Below are 16,435 nucleotides of genomic sequence, written 5' to 3'. Positions count from 1 at the left end.
CCGGGATGTGTTGCTGTCAACGTTTAGATTTGATTACAGCTGACACGCAGAGCTGTGGATGAAACACAAAGCCGCTAATGGCCGCCGCGCTCGTTGCATATCAAATATAGCCCTGTTCCTGCTGGAGTAATTAATATCACACTGTGGTTATAAAATTTCCGGGCCTATACGGACAATCGGATTTCCACGGTTTGCAGCCGCTGTGGTTAATTGGAAACATCAGGAAGACGTTCCAGAGATGTTTCTTTTGCTCTCTGAGGATTTCTCCTTCGGCTAAATATTTGCAGGCTATGCTAGGCGGCGCAGAGAGGATAGAAAGGCTCGGAACGCCGCCTCTTCCTCTCTGAGGATTCATCTCTTTTTCTTTTCAAACCTCCTCCGTCCCATTTCAACACTGGGTCGTATTTCCAGCGTGCTATTGGTCCCAAACCTCAGGGGCTTCACCGGCGGTTTTCTCCAAAATCATCCCATCAAAAAGCTGTCAGAGCAGCTGGAGATCAGTCAGCTGTCATCGTGTGGGGGCAGATATTGACCTTGGGGGAGTGGGTGGTGGTGGTGGTGGTGGTGGGGGGTGACACCACTGTCCTATTTTCAGACCTTCGGCCAACATGTCCACCATTGATTTTGCTGCTGTATCGAGTGACAGAAGGACAAATGACTCAAATATGATTAAAAGCCCTTCGACTCAAAAACGAGCAGTGGAATGGGTTAAAATGGTGTGTTTCACCTGTGTCTACGCTGGTTTTCTGAGTGAATTTTTTTTTTTATCCCACCCTTAAATTTACAGTTTTGGATGACATCACTGCTGATGTCAAGGGGGGGAAAAAACCCATTTAATCCGTATTTTAATTTTTTTTTACTAAAGGGAACATTTGGATCTAAAAATGGACCTTTTTTCCAAAATAGTGGAGGAATCAAACCAGTCACATGTTTGGCTGCTCTAAAGACGCAGAGTCCCTGATGTCCTGGAACCGTAATTGGCCCGAATTATCCCCAGAATAATCCCTGTTTGAAGCCATATTTAAACCCCTCCATGAAATATTAGCGTCCCACGCTGCTGCGGCCCTGCAGCGGGGTCATGCGTCTTTGTCCTTCCTCTGCTCTCCCTGCAGATGAGATGACTGATTCTGGGGCGGGTGGGGGGCTCTTCCCTCACACTGTGTCGTTTCCAGGCCAGCGGCCCCCAGGGGACCCTCCTTAGCGCTCTCCACCCAGCAGAGCTGAGCCGGGCCGCTGACACGCCTAACACATCGGCCCCGTCACCGCCGCCGCTTATTTTAGAGCAGCCCGCTCGGCTGTCAGGAAGACTTTAACTTTATGTAAATCATATTAATAAATTTGGGAGAATTAGAGGAGGGGGCGGTGGGGAGGGCGCTCTGAGGAGTTCAGCGGCAGAAGGTGAGCTGACACATGAAGAAAAGAGGAGGAGGAGGAGGTGAGGAGAGGCTGATGGGGAAATCTCTAACATCTTCTCTATTAAAACCATCGTTGGCTGTGAACAACCAAAGATGTTGAGGCGACGAGGTCAAGCTGAGGACAGCACGCAGAGGATCGATGACACTGATGAGAATGTTTGATGAGGACCACTCCTGGGGGGGCAGACTGATGAAGAATTCACTGACTAGAACTCACCGGACGGACGGACGGACGGGTGGATGAATGGCTGGGTGGGTGGGTGGATGGATGGATGGCTGGATGGATGGATGGATGGATGGATGGCTGGGTGGGTGGATGGATGGATGGATGGATGGATGGATGGATGGATGGCTGGGTGGGTGGATGGATGGATGGATGGATGGATGGATGGGTGGGTGGATGGATGGATGGATGGATGGATGGATGGGGGGATGGATGAGTGGATGGATGGATGGATGGATGGATGGGGGGATGGATGAGTGGATGGATGGATGGATGGGTGGATGGATGGATGGATGGATGGATGGATGGATGGATGGATGGATGGATGGATGGATGGCGATTGACGCAGCAGCTACTTCCCCGCTGGTATCTGGAACTGAAAGATCTTCCTATTCTTCTGAGGACCTGAGGCTGCTTCAGACAGGTCTAGATCAGTTTTTTAAAATCTCAAAATAAAACAATAACAAAATAACAAAAGTTCAAAACAGAAGTAGGTCATCTCAGTGAGTTTACACTGGAGACAAAAGCTCCATCAGTTCATGTCTGACCTAAAAGACCTAAAATGGAACCTAATGATGACCTCTGACCTGTGTAAAACGAAAGGGCGACATCAAAAGAGACGAGTTTGTTCCTGAAGTGTCAGATTTGCAATTGAAGGTTAGTGATGGATTACTACGCAAAATAGATTATTATTCATTTACCAACTAAATCTTCCAGGTAGTACTGACGACCTCTGACCTCAGACTCATGTCTCATTCAGGAACAACAGTTAGATCCTGTTTTCTCCTCGACTCTTGTACGATCCCGTCTGTTACAGCATGATGCGTGCGCGTGTGTGTGTGTGTGTGTGTGTGTGTGTGTGTGTGGAGACCTTAGCGTTGATTCGCGCTCCGTCCAGCAGGCCCATGTGTTGTTGCCCGCTATGCCTGCATATGTTCCCTGTCTGTCAGGCCTAACAAGACACATCCCGGTTGTCTGCGTTGCTAATTATACCAACATCTCAACGTCTCCAGGGACACCAGCCAAACTCCATATTTAACACTTGCTTGTAGACACCAGCAGCGTTGGGAACGTGAGCAGACGGGCGGCAGAGCCTGCCGACAGCTCCTGTCTGGACAGGAAACACTCGACTGATCAAGGAAACTGACCGGGGAGCGAGCACGCGTTAGCTCTACGCATCGGTGCCATGTCCTTTCATGCCCGTCTGCGTGAGCTCGTGTATAAAATGCCAGTTCTGACAGTTTAAAGACACCGCTCCCATTAATAAACAGAACCAATTACAACTTTATAATCGCTAATCCACCAAAAAGCGTTGAGATTATCGCCCTACCGCATCCATCCGCGTTTACCAGGGGGAGTTTGTCTTATCTGCTCACGATTTGAATCCACATTTTATCGATTCCGACGTCAATATGGGGACTAGAAACAAAGAGGTGCTTTAACTGGGAGTTCTGCTGGTCTCTGCGGTGGAAAAGTGGAGGAAGAGGATGTTCCATCATCTTCATGCTGTCAGAACAAAGACAAAGAGCTGCCTCCGAGCAAGGAGACCGCTGACACACACACACACACACACACACACACACACACACACACACACACACACACACACACACACACACACAGACAGAGCTATATTTGTGAGGCCTTTACACTGACGTTTTTTCATCCTAATATAACCTTGGCTCCTAACTTCCTTATTATTTGTGTGTTACATATCCTGGACATTTAATGTGCTATTTAGCAACGATCTGGTGAGAGTTTGTGAAAGAAGGTCATTTCCTCCTGACTGTCAGCCCACCGTTTATTTTTGTGAAGCGTGTCCCATGTTGTTATACGCTGTGTGTTTGCTGACGACGCCGTCTTCTTCAGGGTCAGAAATGACAAACCAAAATGCTTTGATGGCGAAGACACGGTAAAAATGGGTGAACGGATCCTCCTTTTCTGGATGAGTGGGTGAACAGTCGTCCATCACTGTCCCACTTTCAGTTTATTGTGTCCCCGGCGGTTAATAAAACCTGAAATTGAACTCAGCGCATCTTCTCGCCTCCAGATGTTTACCTGACTCCCAGGTACGGGTAACTGCCATATCTGTGCCCGGGTGGTGGGTTGAATTTGGACCCATGTGGGGGTGAGGGTGGTAATGGTGGGGTGGTGGTTCCAATTAGGAATGTTGTGGTGGAGCAGACAGAAGGGTGGGGCTGGCACCCGCAAACGTGATGACTCATCAAAGAGTCGCAGTTTGACGTTGTTTAGTCGCACTTTTGTCTTTGCAACACGCCGAAATTAGCTGCCAGAGCTGCCCCCCCACCCCCCACCCGCACCCCATAGTCTGGCACCTCGGCCCTGTCGGGGCTCTGTGACGATCACCGCTCTGCTGCCTCAGCAACGCGGCCCCCCGAAGAGAACAGTGATTTCTCTGACGGAACGTTTCTCTCTGAAATTTCACGCTCAGAACGCTGGAGGAAATGGGACGGGGGTGGGGGGTGGGGGGTGAGGGGGACGGGGGGCACAAAGCACTAATTGAAGCGGCGATGCACCACCTGTGTTTCATCCAAACCGCTGATGCAGGAGCTTCAAACCAGCGAAGCCAGGCACCGCTCAGACGGAAATCTTTAAAATCCAGTTTAAACGCCCTCAAACCCGGCTGCTCTGACGCTTCACGTTGCTCAGATCCAGACGTTGTCCTGGCGATCGAGGCTGTTCGGGGAGGGAGGGGGGCGTCGGTTTGACCAACACGCTCCCCGATCATCCGTCACTGGCCTGTGGCGAGTGTGTGCGAGCTGCTCCGGCCAGGCCTCGAGCCCCCACATCCATCAGAGGGGACAAATCTGACATCCAGAAAAATGAGCATCACTCACAACGTGGACCGCAGCCCGGCGCTGTCGCCTCGGTAACCGTGAGATACAGACGCGGGGACATTTTCCTCTATTTTTGTTGACGTTCAGACAGTTGGTCCCGCGTGGTCGGACACTCTGCACGTGTCACACACGCTCATTTTGGACCTATGAAAATGATTAATGACCCCACCGTCCGTCCTTTGGCCCCACCTGAAGCGGACTTCGGGGATTAAGATGTCCTTCCTCATCTCTCTCGAGGCCCCAAGTTTTCCTCTCTGAAGCCGGCACCTCCCTTTCTGGAACCCCCCCTCCCCCAGGGGCAGCTGGGCCTGGGCCCACCTCAGCACATTTAGCGGGAAGATATTTATGATGTGGAAATGGACGGCCATTTATTCAGCATACATTGAGATCAGAGTCACTGGAACATCCCCCCCTCCCAACACCACCTTCTCTCTAAATCCATCTATTTTCCCATAAGTCTTTTCCTCTTTTCATTTCCTCACATTCTCCCCCTGCCTCGCCTCTTTTTCCCTGCGCTGAAGCTCACTTTAGTGTCACTTGAAATGTTCACAGCAATTAAAGCTGAAGTTAAAGCCAAAAAAAGGCTAAATTCATATTTTTTGTATAAAATAAGAGGGAAAAAACGACTCATCAGTGCTTCCTCGGTTAGCTGTCATGAGGTCAACCTGAATTATTCATTATTCCAGTAAGTTACAGCCTGAATGAGGCAGTCGGAATGAGAACGGAGGGATGGAAATAAACAGGCGTGATGCAAAAGTCAAAACTTGACAGAAGACAGGACCCCAGTAACACATCAATACCTGCTATAGCACATCTGAGGATGTCACACACACACACAACACACACACACACACACACACACACACACACACACACACACACACACACACACACCCCGCCGGTGGCTTGAGGAGTGTGAGTGTGTATGACAGTGGATCAATAGTGTGTTTGTGGCAGTACTCCTGTGCGTGTGTGTGTGTGTATGTGTGTGTGTGAACTGCTGCTGGTGACTGAAGGTCCTCTCAGAACATTCCCGGTGCGTTTAGCCCTCCAGCCAAGGTTAAAACCAGCACAAAGATGCTGCAAAACCTCAGCCAGCCTCCGGGGGGCTACGTACACGCACACGCTGCGACCCCAGGAGCCTTTCTTTTCAGCATGTGTGTGTGTGTGTGTGTTCTCATATCTAGCAACGTGGCCACAGGGGCAGAAGAATCGGCCTGTTTTATTATTTATTATAGTATTTTTATTACGGTAAACAGTTTGTAATGGAATAATAGGTCCAGAGAAACTACGTTAACAGGTTTCCGTAGCGACTGAGTAAAATCATTTGGTTTCATTAAAGGCCGGTTGTAATTGGGAGCTAACCTCTGTGATTTACCCGCTATAATTTCCATCTTAACTCTACGTTAGTGGTTTTACTGCCCCCTTAGTGAGAGATTCAATAACCACGGGCCCGCAACACCATTAAATCATGTGGTAAAGCAGTCTTACTCACTGGACACTGGACAGGAAATGGAAACACCGTTAGAGTGGCGGTGCCCCCCCGCAGCGGTGACGGGACACTCCACGTTCCTTTACCTCGGCCACCATACCTCCCTGGCAGCCCGTGAGTGGCCGCATTGTGCCTCGACAGGCCGTCATCGCAGCAGAGGACTGATGAATACTAATTAGAGCGCCACTGCCTGAATTATTCATGCATCATAATTAGGAGAGAGATTTCCCATCAGGCTTTTCAGATGTAACTTAAAGAGTTTGACTCCTACTTTCTGCTGGATTCTGTGTGTGTGTGTGTGTGTGTGTGTGTGTGTGTGTGTGTGTGCAGCCTATATCCACGTCCTCTGAATCCAAATTGAATTCCACTCAACCGAAACTTAAAATAAACACAAAGAAAAACGGTTTTCGGGGCAATAAACAGTAATTACAGCTGTATCCTCCGGCAAACACGCGGGAAAACTTCACGCCAACTTTTTCGTGGTCAAAAAATTCTGTCCTGCCGTCGGCCCGCGGATGGCTACGGCCCGCGAAGCGTGGCGCTCTGCCCTCTGACGGCTTCTGTGTGAGCTGCTGAACGTTCGCTGGCTCGAGCCGAACCATCTGCTGCGGTGTAGCCGGCAAATTAGGCGCTCAATGTAGCACGTTTGTTTAGGTAATTGGGAAATAATTAATAACTTGAGGAGATAATAATACGACACTCACAGCGGCGGCGTAGCGATTTGCGGGGAGCCTTGCGGCGAAGATGCTTCACTAACGTGGATTCGAGGCGGAGGCTTGGATGAGGTTCCGCTCAGCGGGGGTCTGGCTGATCGGCCCGTTTGGCTGCAGCCCCGGCAACGCCAGCGGAGCAGCAGCCGAACGACCCAGCCGGTGTGAGACGCAGCCTCTGATTGGCCTTTTAGATGGTTTTTAGCAAATATGCGCCCTCGCCTGCTGCTCTGAGGCCCTCGAGCGACTCATAATGAGAACATTTGTGTCTGTGGAGGTCGTGCGTGTAGGTTTAATACTGGGACGCCAACATGAAAGACGGATCCACATGTCTGTTGGACCGTGACCGTCCTCCATGCCGGCAGATAATTATCCGGGATGGATTTAGCAAATACAAAGCAAAGGCGAGCAGGTGCAGGTGGATTTGTCTTAATCTCATTCTGGGTTTAATTAAAGACTTCTGGACATCAATATTTGCCTGATGACATCACCCCCCCCTCCCCCACAGTTCTTTTCTCGGCTTTTCCAGACGCCATCGAGCTTAAATGCGAACATCGTTTTCTGCTGTTGCGGACCGAGATCGTCTGAACCATCACAATAAGCCGGATATCCGGACGATTTAGAGACACAGTTAACTGAGCACAGAGGGAACGAGCTCAGCTTCTGTCGGTTCAGGCGATGCATTTAGAAAACACACGTTTATTTACTGTTCTAGCATATTCACTGTTGGTTGATCTACCTCATGGCAGCTTCACAGTCTGTCAGGGATTCTTAGAAGTCTGCAGAGGGCAGAGGGAGGCGTGTGTGTGTGTGTGTGTGTGTGTGCTTTGTTTTGCCACCAAGAAGGCGAATTGACAGCTGTTTTACTTCCTGAGAGACTTGTTTTGAAAGTCCCGTTTTCCCCGTCTCCACGGCAGCGGACAGGAAGTGCACGAAGGCAGACGCACGTCTGCGTGAGGCTGCAGGCGAGCGGCGGACGAGGACAGCTGGACACACGTGACATTTTGGTCCAACAAAAATCAAAGAGCAATGACACAGTGACCGGTGTCCCTGCTGTCAGGGACGCCGGTCGCTGTGTCATTGCTCTTTGAAGCACAAACAACGGCCTTTGCATTTGTGAAAAATGGGTTTGGACTCTAAACTCGCTCACGAAGGCTCGTCCTCTTCATTGAAACGGAGCGGGGATGCTAGTTGCTCTTACTTTTACCGACTCCACACAGACACTGAATTCCGTGCATGAAATGTGGCGTGCAGACCTTCACGGGAGTCACGCGAGCGAGAGGAGGCTGAAGGAAGGAAGCGTGAGAACATTTGCTGGCTGTCTCTCCGCCGTCGCTCTGTGACGGACGGCAGCCACTTCAAAGTCAGAAGCTCTTCCACTTTTGAAAAATCTATAGCACGCCTACGTACACCAGGTAGTCCCACAGGAACATGTGACGGGCGCCTGAAGCAGCTGTCAACGTCCTCCAGCCTCCCGACTCAAAGAGAACCGCGCGAGTCTCTTCGCCGACAGGAAGCTTCGTCCTGGTGCCGTGGACGTTCAGCTCTTTTCATTATGTGGGCTGCCTTTTCTCCTGACTGCGGTCCAAAAACAGTGATGGAGGGATGAACGCTATCGGATTCCAAAAAGGACCCAGAATGGATCCCTGGGGCACACCTGTAAGAGACAGTTTGTCCCACAAGTGACTTCAGGAATAAAGATGAAAAGATCACCCCACCTTCGACGTCGGCCTCGAGCTTTAACCTCTGGAAGGTAACATCTGTCAGGCTCACTGAGGTACGCGGTGCGAGGAACATCAGGGCGCTGCTCTGGTACCACTCTAGTCTGTTGAGGTTCTAATGGGCCCCTAATCTGCTGCGTGCGTTGGTTCGGTGCCTTAGGAAATGGGTGAATCTGCAACAGATTTCCAGGCCTTGCGTGACTACAAGCATGATTCCCTGAAGAGAAGATAAACAGGAGGCATTCCCGAAGTACCCCACCCCCCCCCCCCACCCCAGGTTGGGGTGAAGAAACAAATATAACTTTATTTCTAGTTACAGCGTTTTGGCTCCACCAGGCTCATGAATACGTTGGAAATAAGACTGTGTCCTCATTCATGGTGACATTCCAGACGAACTCAGAGGCTTCTGGGACACGCAGGCTCCCAGTGGAGCATCCGTCTTAATGGAAGACTGTCTCCATGAAAGGAGACAAGTTCTGGGTGGGATGATGTTCAGGCCTCAGCAGGGACTGGGAGTCTGGTGGGTGGCCCCGACCCCTGGACCCCCCCAGTCTCCAGGAAATACATCAACCTAGAAAGCGACCATCCGTCCCTGCGGAGGCCCCCCACCGTCTCGTCTGCTGGTAATTGCAGTCTGATCCGCTGTCCTCCTCATCATCTTCAGCGTCCACATCCACCCCCTCCCCAACCTTCCCCGCGTGTAATCGCGCCTCCATTTGCATGGGGGGAGCCCCCGGAATCATCCTCGATAACGCCGCGCTGCCTTGAAAGATGAGCTTTTAGTCTGGGCGAGGAGATGAGTTTCTGACCCGCACCTGTTTGTTTCCATAGTTTCCTTTTTCCTGTCACACAAAAGTGACCCGCGGTAAATTTGCCGAGGCAGGACCGCTGCCCGCCCCCCCCACCACTGTCAGCACGCATTCATTAATATCCCCATATCTGACACGGCGGCCAAAGCCGTTCTCCGTAGAAAAGGGCACTTGTCGCGGTGGGTGAGACCTCCTAACAGGCAATCAGACGGGCTGACAGCGAGCGTCAGCGTGTGTGTGTGTGTGTGTACGTGCACGCCGGCCGAGAAAGGGCTGCAGTCTCGGGCGTGGGGGGTATTTATTCTTTTCACATTACCCTCTATTGACCCAGGTAATGGAGAATTTTAAAAGGAGGAAGACTCTAAAATACCCCTTGAACGCAAGTAATGGCTCATCCTGGAGAGCCGACCCAGCTCTTAAAACCACCCCCCAGTCTGTCTTACTGGGAGGACTGGTGTAGTGGTCCTGGTTTACTGTTTAATAATGCCACATCAAAACTGGTAAATATCAAAGCAAAACTCCTAAACATTCACAGCAATTAAGACACATTTCCACCTAAAAGACAAATCATTGCTTTCCTAAAATGCAGCCAAACTAGCGACTGCTAGCATTAAGGAAGCACCGCGACGCTGAAGCTGCCCCACCAAGCCATCACCATCCTGTTTGTCAAACAAAAGGGGGGAGATAAGTTTGCAATTGCTCACCTGTAGCTAGCATTCATGCTAGTAGCTGTCAGCCATTATCTCTGCTCTGAGCCTGGATATGTTAGTCCCCCTGAAGTTTACCTCATTGTCAATTCGTTTGATGAGCGGAGCACAAACAGCTTCGAGTGTGTTTCGCTACCCAAACAACTCCTCACATCCTTCCACAAACTCGACGGAGGCCAAACACTCAAACACACGGCTAGCACAACACCCGCCCCATCATAAACAAGACCTTCAACCTGGCAGATTTTATTCTTCATGTTCAGTTTCATCACCTTGTTTACCAGGTCGGGTTCTAGCTCAGCGTGCGAGAGCGCTTCAGCCTTCACCGCGCCATTACCGCCGCTGTGAATCGCCACTGGAATCACAGGTGACAGGCCACTTTTCCCAGGTGTCTCCACGCAAAGCGTCTCTGGCTTTGACGGCAATAGCAACCGACACGCACAGGATTCATATATTCAGCCGAGGCCGGCGGGCGGGAAAGAGACGGCGATGAAAAACACTGATATCGCTAGCGACTGTCAAAGGCACCTTCACTCCGCGGTACAACTTTTTTTTGTTCACACAAAGCACGCTTGAGTGTTACAGGGCTGAAGGCTCAGGCGTTACAGAGTAAATGAATGCTAGAGATTGGAGGTGGCAGCAGTTTATTTTCACCACTTGACATGAGAAGCAAACGTGTGACGAGAGTTTAAAAAAGAAAAGAACATCACTCAGTGAATATTTACGACACAATCACGGTACTCTCCTGTCAACCCCCCCCCAGGAAGAGATCTCACCTTTATTTGTGCTCAGCAGGTGGCATCAGAGACCAGCGTTTTTGGGACGGAGGCGCGTGTAAAGAGGTGTGTGAGGGTTGGAGAGCAGAACTTCAGACGCAGAACAGGCGTAGTGGAGGTTCATCTGCTCACCTCTGACATGAGCTGGAGGTGGACACGCTGGACGCTGTCCTGGAAGGCAAGAGGACGTCGTCATGGAGAAAGAGTCGCACATCGCGGCTGGTTCTCAGAATCGGACGCCGCGTTGCTAAATCCAGCGAGACTGTGCAGGTAATTCAAACGTCCTTCGATTATGGACACCCTGACCCTGTATGCAACTATCTGTTTAAAAGTAGGAGAACACACATATGGACATATGAGGACAGCCCCCCCCCCACACACACACTCACACACACACTCTGTTCCTGGTGTCTACAGCAGCTACGTGGAAAATTGTAAATACTGAGCAACCGCCTGCAGGCAATTCCTCCCCCATTACTGCTTTATGAACTAATATGTTCATCTTTGTTGCCGCCAATAAACGTCCAATACTTGGTGCGAGACGGCTTTGACCCCCCCGGTCCGAAGGGAAGTTTCTCCCGAGCGACGGCACTCCCGCACGCCCCAAACGCTGCGGCAGCTTCGCAAAGTGGCAATTACCGCTTTGACATCAATTCAGAGCCATGTGAAAATAAAGGGGGGGGGGGGGGGGGGGGGGGGGCGCCACATTTTGAGGAAGCAAAATGGGCAATTACAGACAAATAAAGCAGCAAAGGATGGGGGGGCAACAAAGGGACCGGCGCAGTATAATAATTCAGATTAATTAAAGGAGAGGAATGTATAAAAGGCTGGTTTCAATCGCAACGTTAGCTCCCTCCAGCTGCATTAGCCCGGTTTAAGGCTCTGGGAAACATGACACAAGTCTCCGCGATGACCTCCAAAGCTTCCTTCTCCCCTCATCTATATTTATACGAAGCGGCGGCACTAATTTTGCCGAGTAAATCAGCAGGCACATTCCATCGTGACCTCCAGCTCGACACTGAATTAAACAATAGCAGGGCCCGAGAAGCCTCCTTTAACAAGCCTTAAATTCCTCCGTCCAATCCATCAGCGGGGATATTTCTGACACTCGGAGAGAAGAGCATGAAATAAGGCAATTATTGAACCCTTCAGCCCATTTCTACGGCTCGGCTCGGCCGGCAAGGTGTGGTAACGAGCCGCGGACCTGCGAGTTTTGTCTCCTGATGACTCCTGGTGATAGAGACGCTTGAGATTAATCAATCTAGAATACATTCGAGGAGTTACCCAGCGATGTTTCTCTTATGTCAAGGTCGGCGCCTGTTGTTTCTGTCGGGGGGGCGTTTAGAAAGCAGGGACGCGGCGGTAGATCCTGCACCTATTCACGACGGCGGTGGAGGTGTGAGGAATGTTATCAAGCACCAGTACGGGCGGTCGGCGTCGCCACTGAAACAAACAGAGCTCCAGTTTTCTGACTGGAAAACTTTCCAATGCGTACAGGAGGCGAAGAAAGCCTTTGTGTATGTGTGTGTGTGTGTGTGTGTGTTTCATGGCGGTGGCAGTTGATGCGGCGTCGGAGCGCTCTCTCCGACAGATAATCCATCACGCCGTCAGCGTGCCTGACGGGGAGAGGTCTCGGTGAACTCTCCGCCGGCGCGGGTTCAGCGGAGGACGGTTTGATCCTCTTGGGAGAACTTAAAGCTCTGCGGAATCACGGAGCTGAAGCTGGGCGACCAGAGGGGCGGAGGTCAGAACTTCCTGTTTTCATGTTGGAGGGACAAAAAAGTCCAGGATGAGAGTTATTTTAAAATAGGCTTTAATCTGGGATTCAGTCTGAAGGGATCCGGTCAGGAAGCATTTGTGATTAAACGCTGTGACACAATCATGTTGGAGTTTCTCTTCACGTGTACAAAAAGGTTCCCAGTGTTCACGGAACAGGCACGAGGGCGGAAGCTCAACAGAGCCGATGCAGAATTCACAGCTTGTCCCATATGGCAGCAGACGATCCGTCCACTTCCGGGATCAACGATGCAACGTTGGCCGTCGGCCGCGGCGGTCAGGCGAGCGCACGCGTGGAATGCACAAACCATTTGGTCTTCATCCAATTTCACAATAAAAAGGGAATTTACAAATGCAAAAGGAACCACTTATAGTTTTACAGGAACTAAAATCAGACTGTCGGACGTGGACGGCGGGCCGAGACCGGCGGGGTGGACCTCAGCGCTTCTACTTCTTAATGGCGGCCACGGCTTTCACGGCGGCGTCGTCCAGGTTCTCCGCTGCTGTGATGGGCAGGCCGCTCTCCGTCAGGATCCTCTTGGCCTCGTGCACGTTGGTTCCTGGCAGAGACGAGAAGAAAACGGTTACGGGGGGGCGTCCCGACGAGGTCAGACCAGAGGGAGCGCAGATGGTGGCGGGTGGGCGGGGTTACGGGTGAGTGGTGGGAAATTTCTCCGGCAGAGATGAAACCAACCGCAGAGCCGGAGGGGCCGTGGGGGGGGGGGGGGGGTAAACAAATCAACCTGTTTATATGTCTACATCCATACTTTAGACTTTCCTGTGATCGATCAATACTTCATCAATAATTAATACAAATGATTCATCTTTATGTTGTCCACACACTCTTATTCTCCCGAGGATCAATACGGACCGGGAGAGAGGTCAAAGGGCAGCGAATGACCTCATACCTGAGCTACATGCATCATCCTAATCACCTTTATTGTGCGTGTAATCAGGTTTAATGTGTCAATAATTACAGCAGCGACTCTTCTGTTGGAGCACATCTGGACGTGTGTGTGTGTGTGTGTGTGTGTGCCCAGGTTGACCTCCGCTCCTCTCTGTTGGCATGTAATTAAGACCACATGATGTGTGGATCCCCAGGAGCCCCCCCCTCCCGGATCAATAGCCCTCTCATGAGGAATTCTATTACCGACGCCACTTAACGCCTAATATTTCATCTCTTTTGTCCAGTCAGATAATGAGTCTTTCCAAACACACTTCTGCTCCAAACAATCAATCCTGCCGTGTCATTAATTAGAGTCTGAGCAGGAGGAGGCTTCTGACCCCCCCTCTCCTGAACCGGGCGGTGAAATATGATGAAAGATTGTGTGTGTGTCCACAGAAGAGCGTCGGTGGGGCTCAGGTGAGGAGAGGTTCCCCGCAAACACGCCAGCCCGTCACATGACAGGAAACACAAGAACGCCATGAAAACGAGCTTGTTACCTTTCTAGGAATATTCATGAGAAGCTGCACAAGCGAGCGCACGAGTGTGTGTGTTGTTTGTGAGTGTGAAAGAGAGAGAACACTGGTGCTATTTATTAAAAGTGTGAGCTTCTTCCGTGTGGGAGGGTGAGAATAGCGTTTCCTGGGGGTGCAGTTCCACTGTGAGCCGCAGGGAGCACTGACGGCTCACAGCAGCCTCAGCGAGGACAGGACCCAGCTGTGCGTGCGTGTGCGCGCGTGTGTTGTTGCCTGTGCTCACCTGCAGCCACTAGGTGCTGCCAGAGACCAACTCTAAAGCAAATGGGTTCAGCTTCATGTTCATGTTTTTCATCAGTTTTATTAACTTTAGTGACTAATTCTGCCTGAAGAAGCAACAGCGGGATGTTGGATCAAGACTCTGCACTTTCATGTTGGTAAAATCTCATTTTTTTCCCTTTATAACTGCGTCAGTGTTTTGAATTTTGAAACCATTTTGACCTCGACCTCGATTCTTTTACAATTTCTCCTCTGAATGTTCTGTTCTTTCCTCCAGTGAGTCAATCATCTTCTCTTTGGGTGTAATTTCCTACCAGATGCTGATATCCTTTGATGCGTTCACTGATCACCAATCCAAAAAAAAAAAAAAAAGAAATCCCCATTTTTGAATGTCTGGATCAAAAGAAATAACTAAAATGAGTAAAGGTGCCAGTCAGTTCTTTCTAAACAGTCCAAAATGTTGAATCATTTCATTCCCACTCATTTTTCACCGAAGAAGATGAAGAAAAAAAATGAAGCGTGGAGTCATAACTATTAGTGTTCCAGGTTTTAAAAGCAAAGCAGATCAAAGGATTCTGTGGTTCTACCTTTCACGCTAACAACATCGTCAGGAATGAAAATGCCGTCTCCTCCGAGCTGGAGGAACATACGCCTCTTTAATTAAACTGGGGAAAAATGGCTTTTTTGTCCTTTTTTTGGAGGAGAGAAAACAGCCTCCGCTGCTCCCGAGCGTCCGGGGACGGCTCGGTAAATCAATAGGCTGCGGAACACACTTAAACGAATTCAGTCACCCTTTCCCAGGACTCGGTGGGCTATTAAAGTGGAATTTCTTCAGAGGCAGACACCGTCCTCTTGGGCCAATATGTCTTTGTTTACAGTGTGGCCAAAGGGGGCACTGCAGGACCATCCAGGTTATTAGTGTTTAAGAGCCAGACTGGGCAATAAAAGGCCGTTTATTATTTATTGATAGGTCATGTGAGGACACACTGGACTGTTTTAAGATGTGGGGTGGAATCCTCTTCAATAACTATGAATAATAACGATGATATGAATCATACAGCATCTCTAACCTGTATGTGCGTTAGCTCAGTGCTAATCCTGCAGAAACAGATGAAACAGATTTGCCCTTAATCCAGGGCCAACATCACATTCTTTGGGCTTGTTTGGGTTCTCGATGCTCTCCTGAGGTCAGAGAGGTCAACTACTCCCACCTGTGAAGAACATGCTGACATGTCGTTGCATTTTCAGCGGCCCAGGCAAAATAAACGGAGCACAATGAAACTCACCGTCTGTCTAAATGCAGTTCTAGAGTCTGGATCACACGGCCTTTATCGCGGACCTCTGAGGATATATAAATCTGCTGCGGTGATATCAACCCAGGCCTTCACACAGAACCGCCTCAATTACAAGCCTGCAAATTAATCCATTCTGATCCCACTGAAGAACCGGGTGATGCTCGCTGCTCCGCGGCCCAACTGGCAGCCTGAGCTGATTGATTCTGGAGCAATCTTCTCCGCAAGGCTGGAGTCCAGGACCCGCCAGCAGAAGCTCGGATTAGCACCCGGCAGCAGCGACCTTATGGACCCGGCCTGTTTGCATCATCACCCGAGACAAATGGGCGGCGGCTAATGAAGGATTGTTTTGACAGTTGTGTGCACGGGCCCAGCGCGTATCGACGCCAGGAGGAGTGTTTGCGTGACCCGTGCGCTGAGGTGGGCGACGCCAGTTTAAGGCAAACAGCTCATCAAGAGCAGCGACAGATGCTGAAGGACTGAACCCGATTTCAAACCGCGGCTTTAAGGCCAGAGCATTAATCACTGTCATGGAACTCTTATTAGGGTAAGTGCTTTTAATCTGGCCTGGAGAAGATCAATGAGCCGTGAGTCCGTGTTTGTGAGGAGGCTGTGCAGCACCTATTGTGCTGTGATTGGGGGGGGGGGGGGGGTGTTCTTACCTTCTAGCCTGACTACCAGGGGCACCTTCAGCTCCAGCTCTCGACAGGCCTTGGTGATTCCGTTAGCGATGATGGCACAGTTGACGATCCCACCAAAAATGTTCACCAAGATGGCCTCCACCTGCAGAGGGGGAAGATTTATTCAAACCGGGCGGTAAACGAGCACTAGACGTCCGTGTCGTGCCATCTGTGCACGGGGCCGCGCTAACCATCCTGGCTGGTGAATCAACGGACTTGTTTTGGGGCAAAATTGCACCTAATGACGGCTTAACCTTTTCGTTCTGCTCCGTGCGTGC

General features: G+C 50.5%; 1 protein-coding gene across 1 annotated transcript in view; it reads right to left on the bottom strand.

The window, feature by feature from the left end:
- Nucleotides 1–12,501: 12,501 nt before the first annotated feature.
- suclg2 (succinate-CoA ligase GDP-forming subunit beta) overlaps nucleotides 12,502–16,435 on the bottom strand; it is a 43,471-nt gene continuing 39,537 nt past the window's right edge. Inside the window, exons 10-11 of the mRNA XM_057031298.1 lie at nucleotides 16,140–16,260; nucleotides 12,502–13,047 (exon numbers count right to left, since the gene is read on the bottom strand). Of these exons, the coding sequence (XP_056887278.1) occupies nucleotides 12,935–13,047; nucleotides 16,140–16,260 (234 nt within the window). The 3' untranslated portion in view covers nucleotides 12,502–12,934. The remainder of the gene's footprint in view (nucleotides 13,048–16,139; nucleotides 16,261–16,435) is intronic.

The sequence above is a fragment of the Takifugu flavidus genome, chromosome 4, assembly GCF_003711565.1.
Source record: "Takifugu flavidus isolate HTHZ2018 chromosome 4, ASM371156v2, whole genome shotgun sequence".
NCBI classification, from domain to species: domain Eukaryota; kingdom Metazoa; phylum Chordata; class Actinopteri; order Tetraodontiformes; family Tetraodontidae; genus Takifugu; species Takifugu flavidus.
The sequence above is the reverse complement of the archived record's forward strand: the minus strand, read 5'-3'. Positions and strand labels throughout refer to the sequence as shown.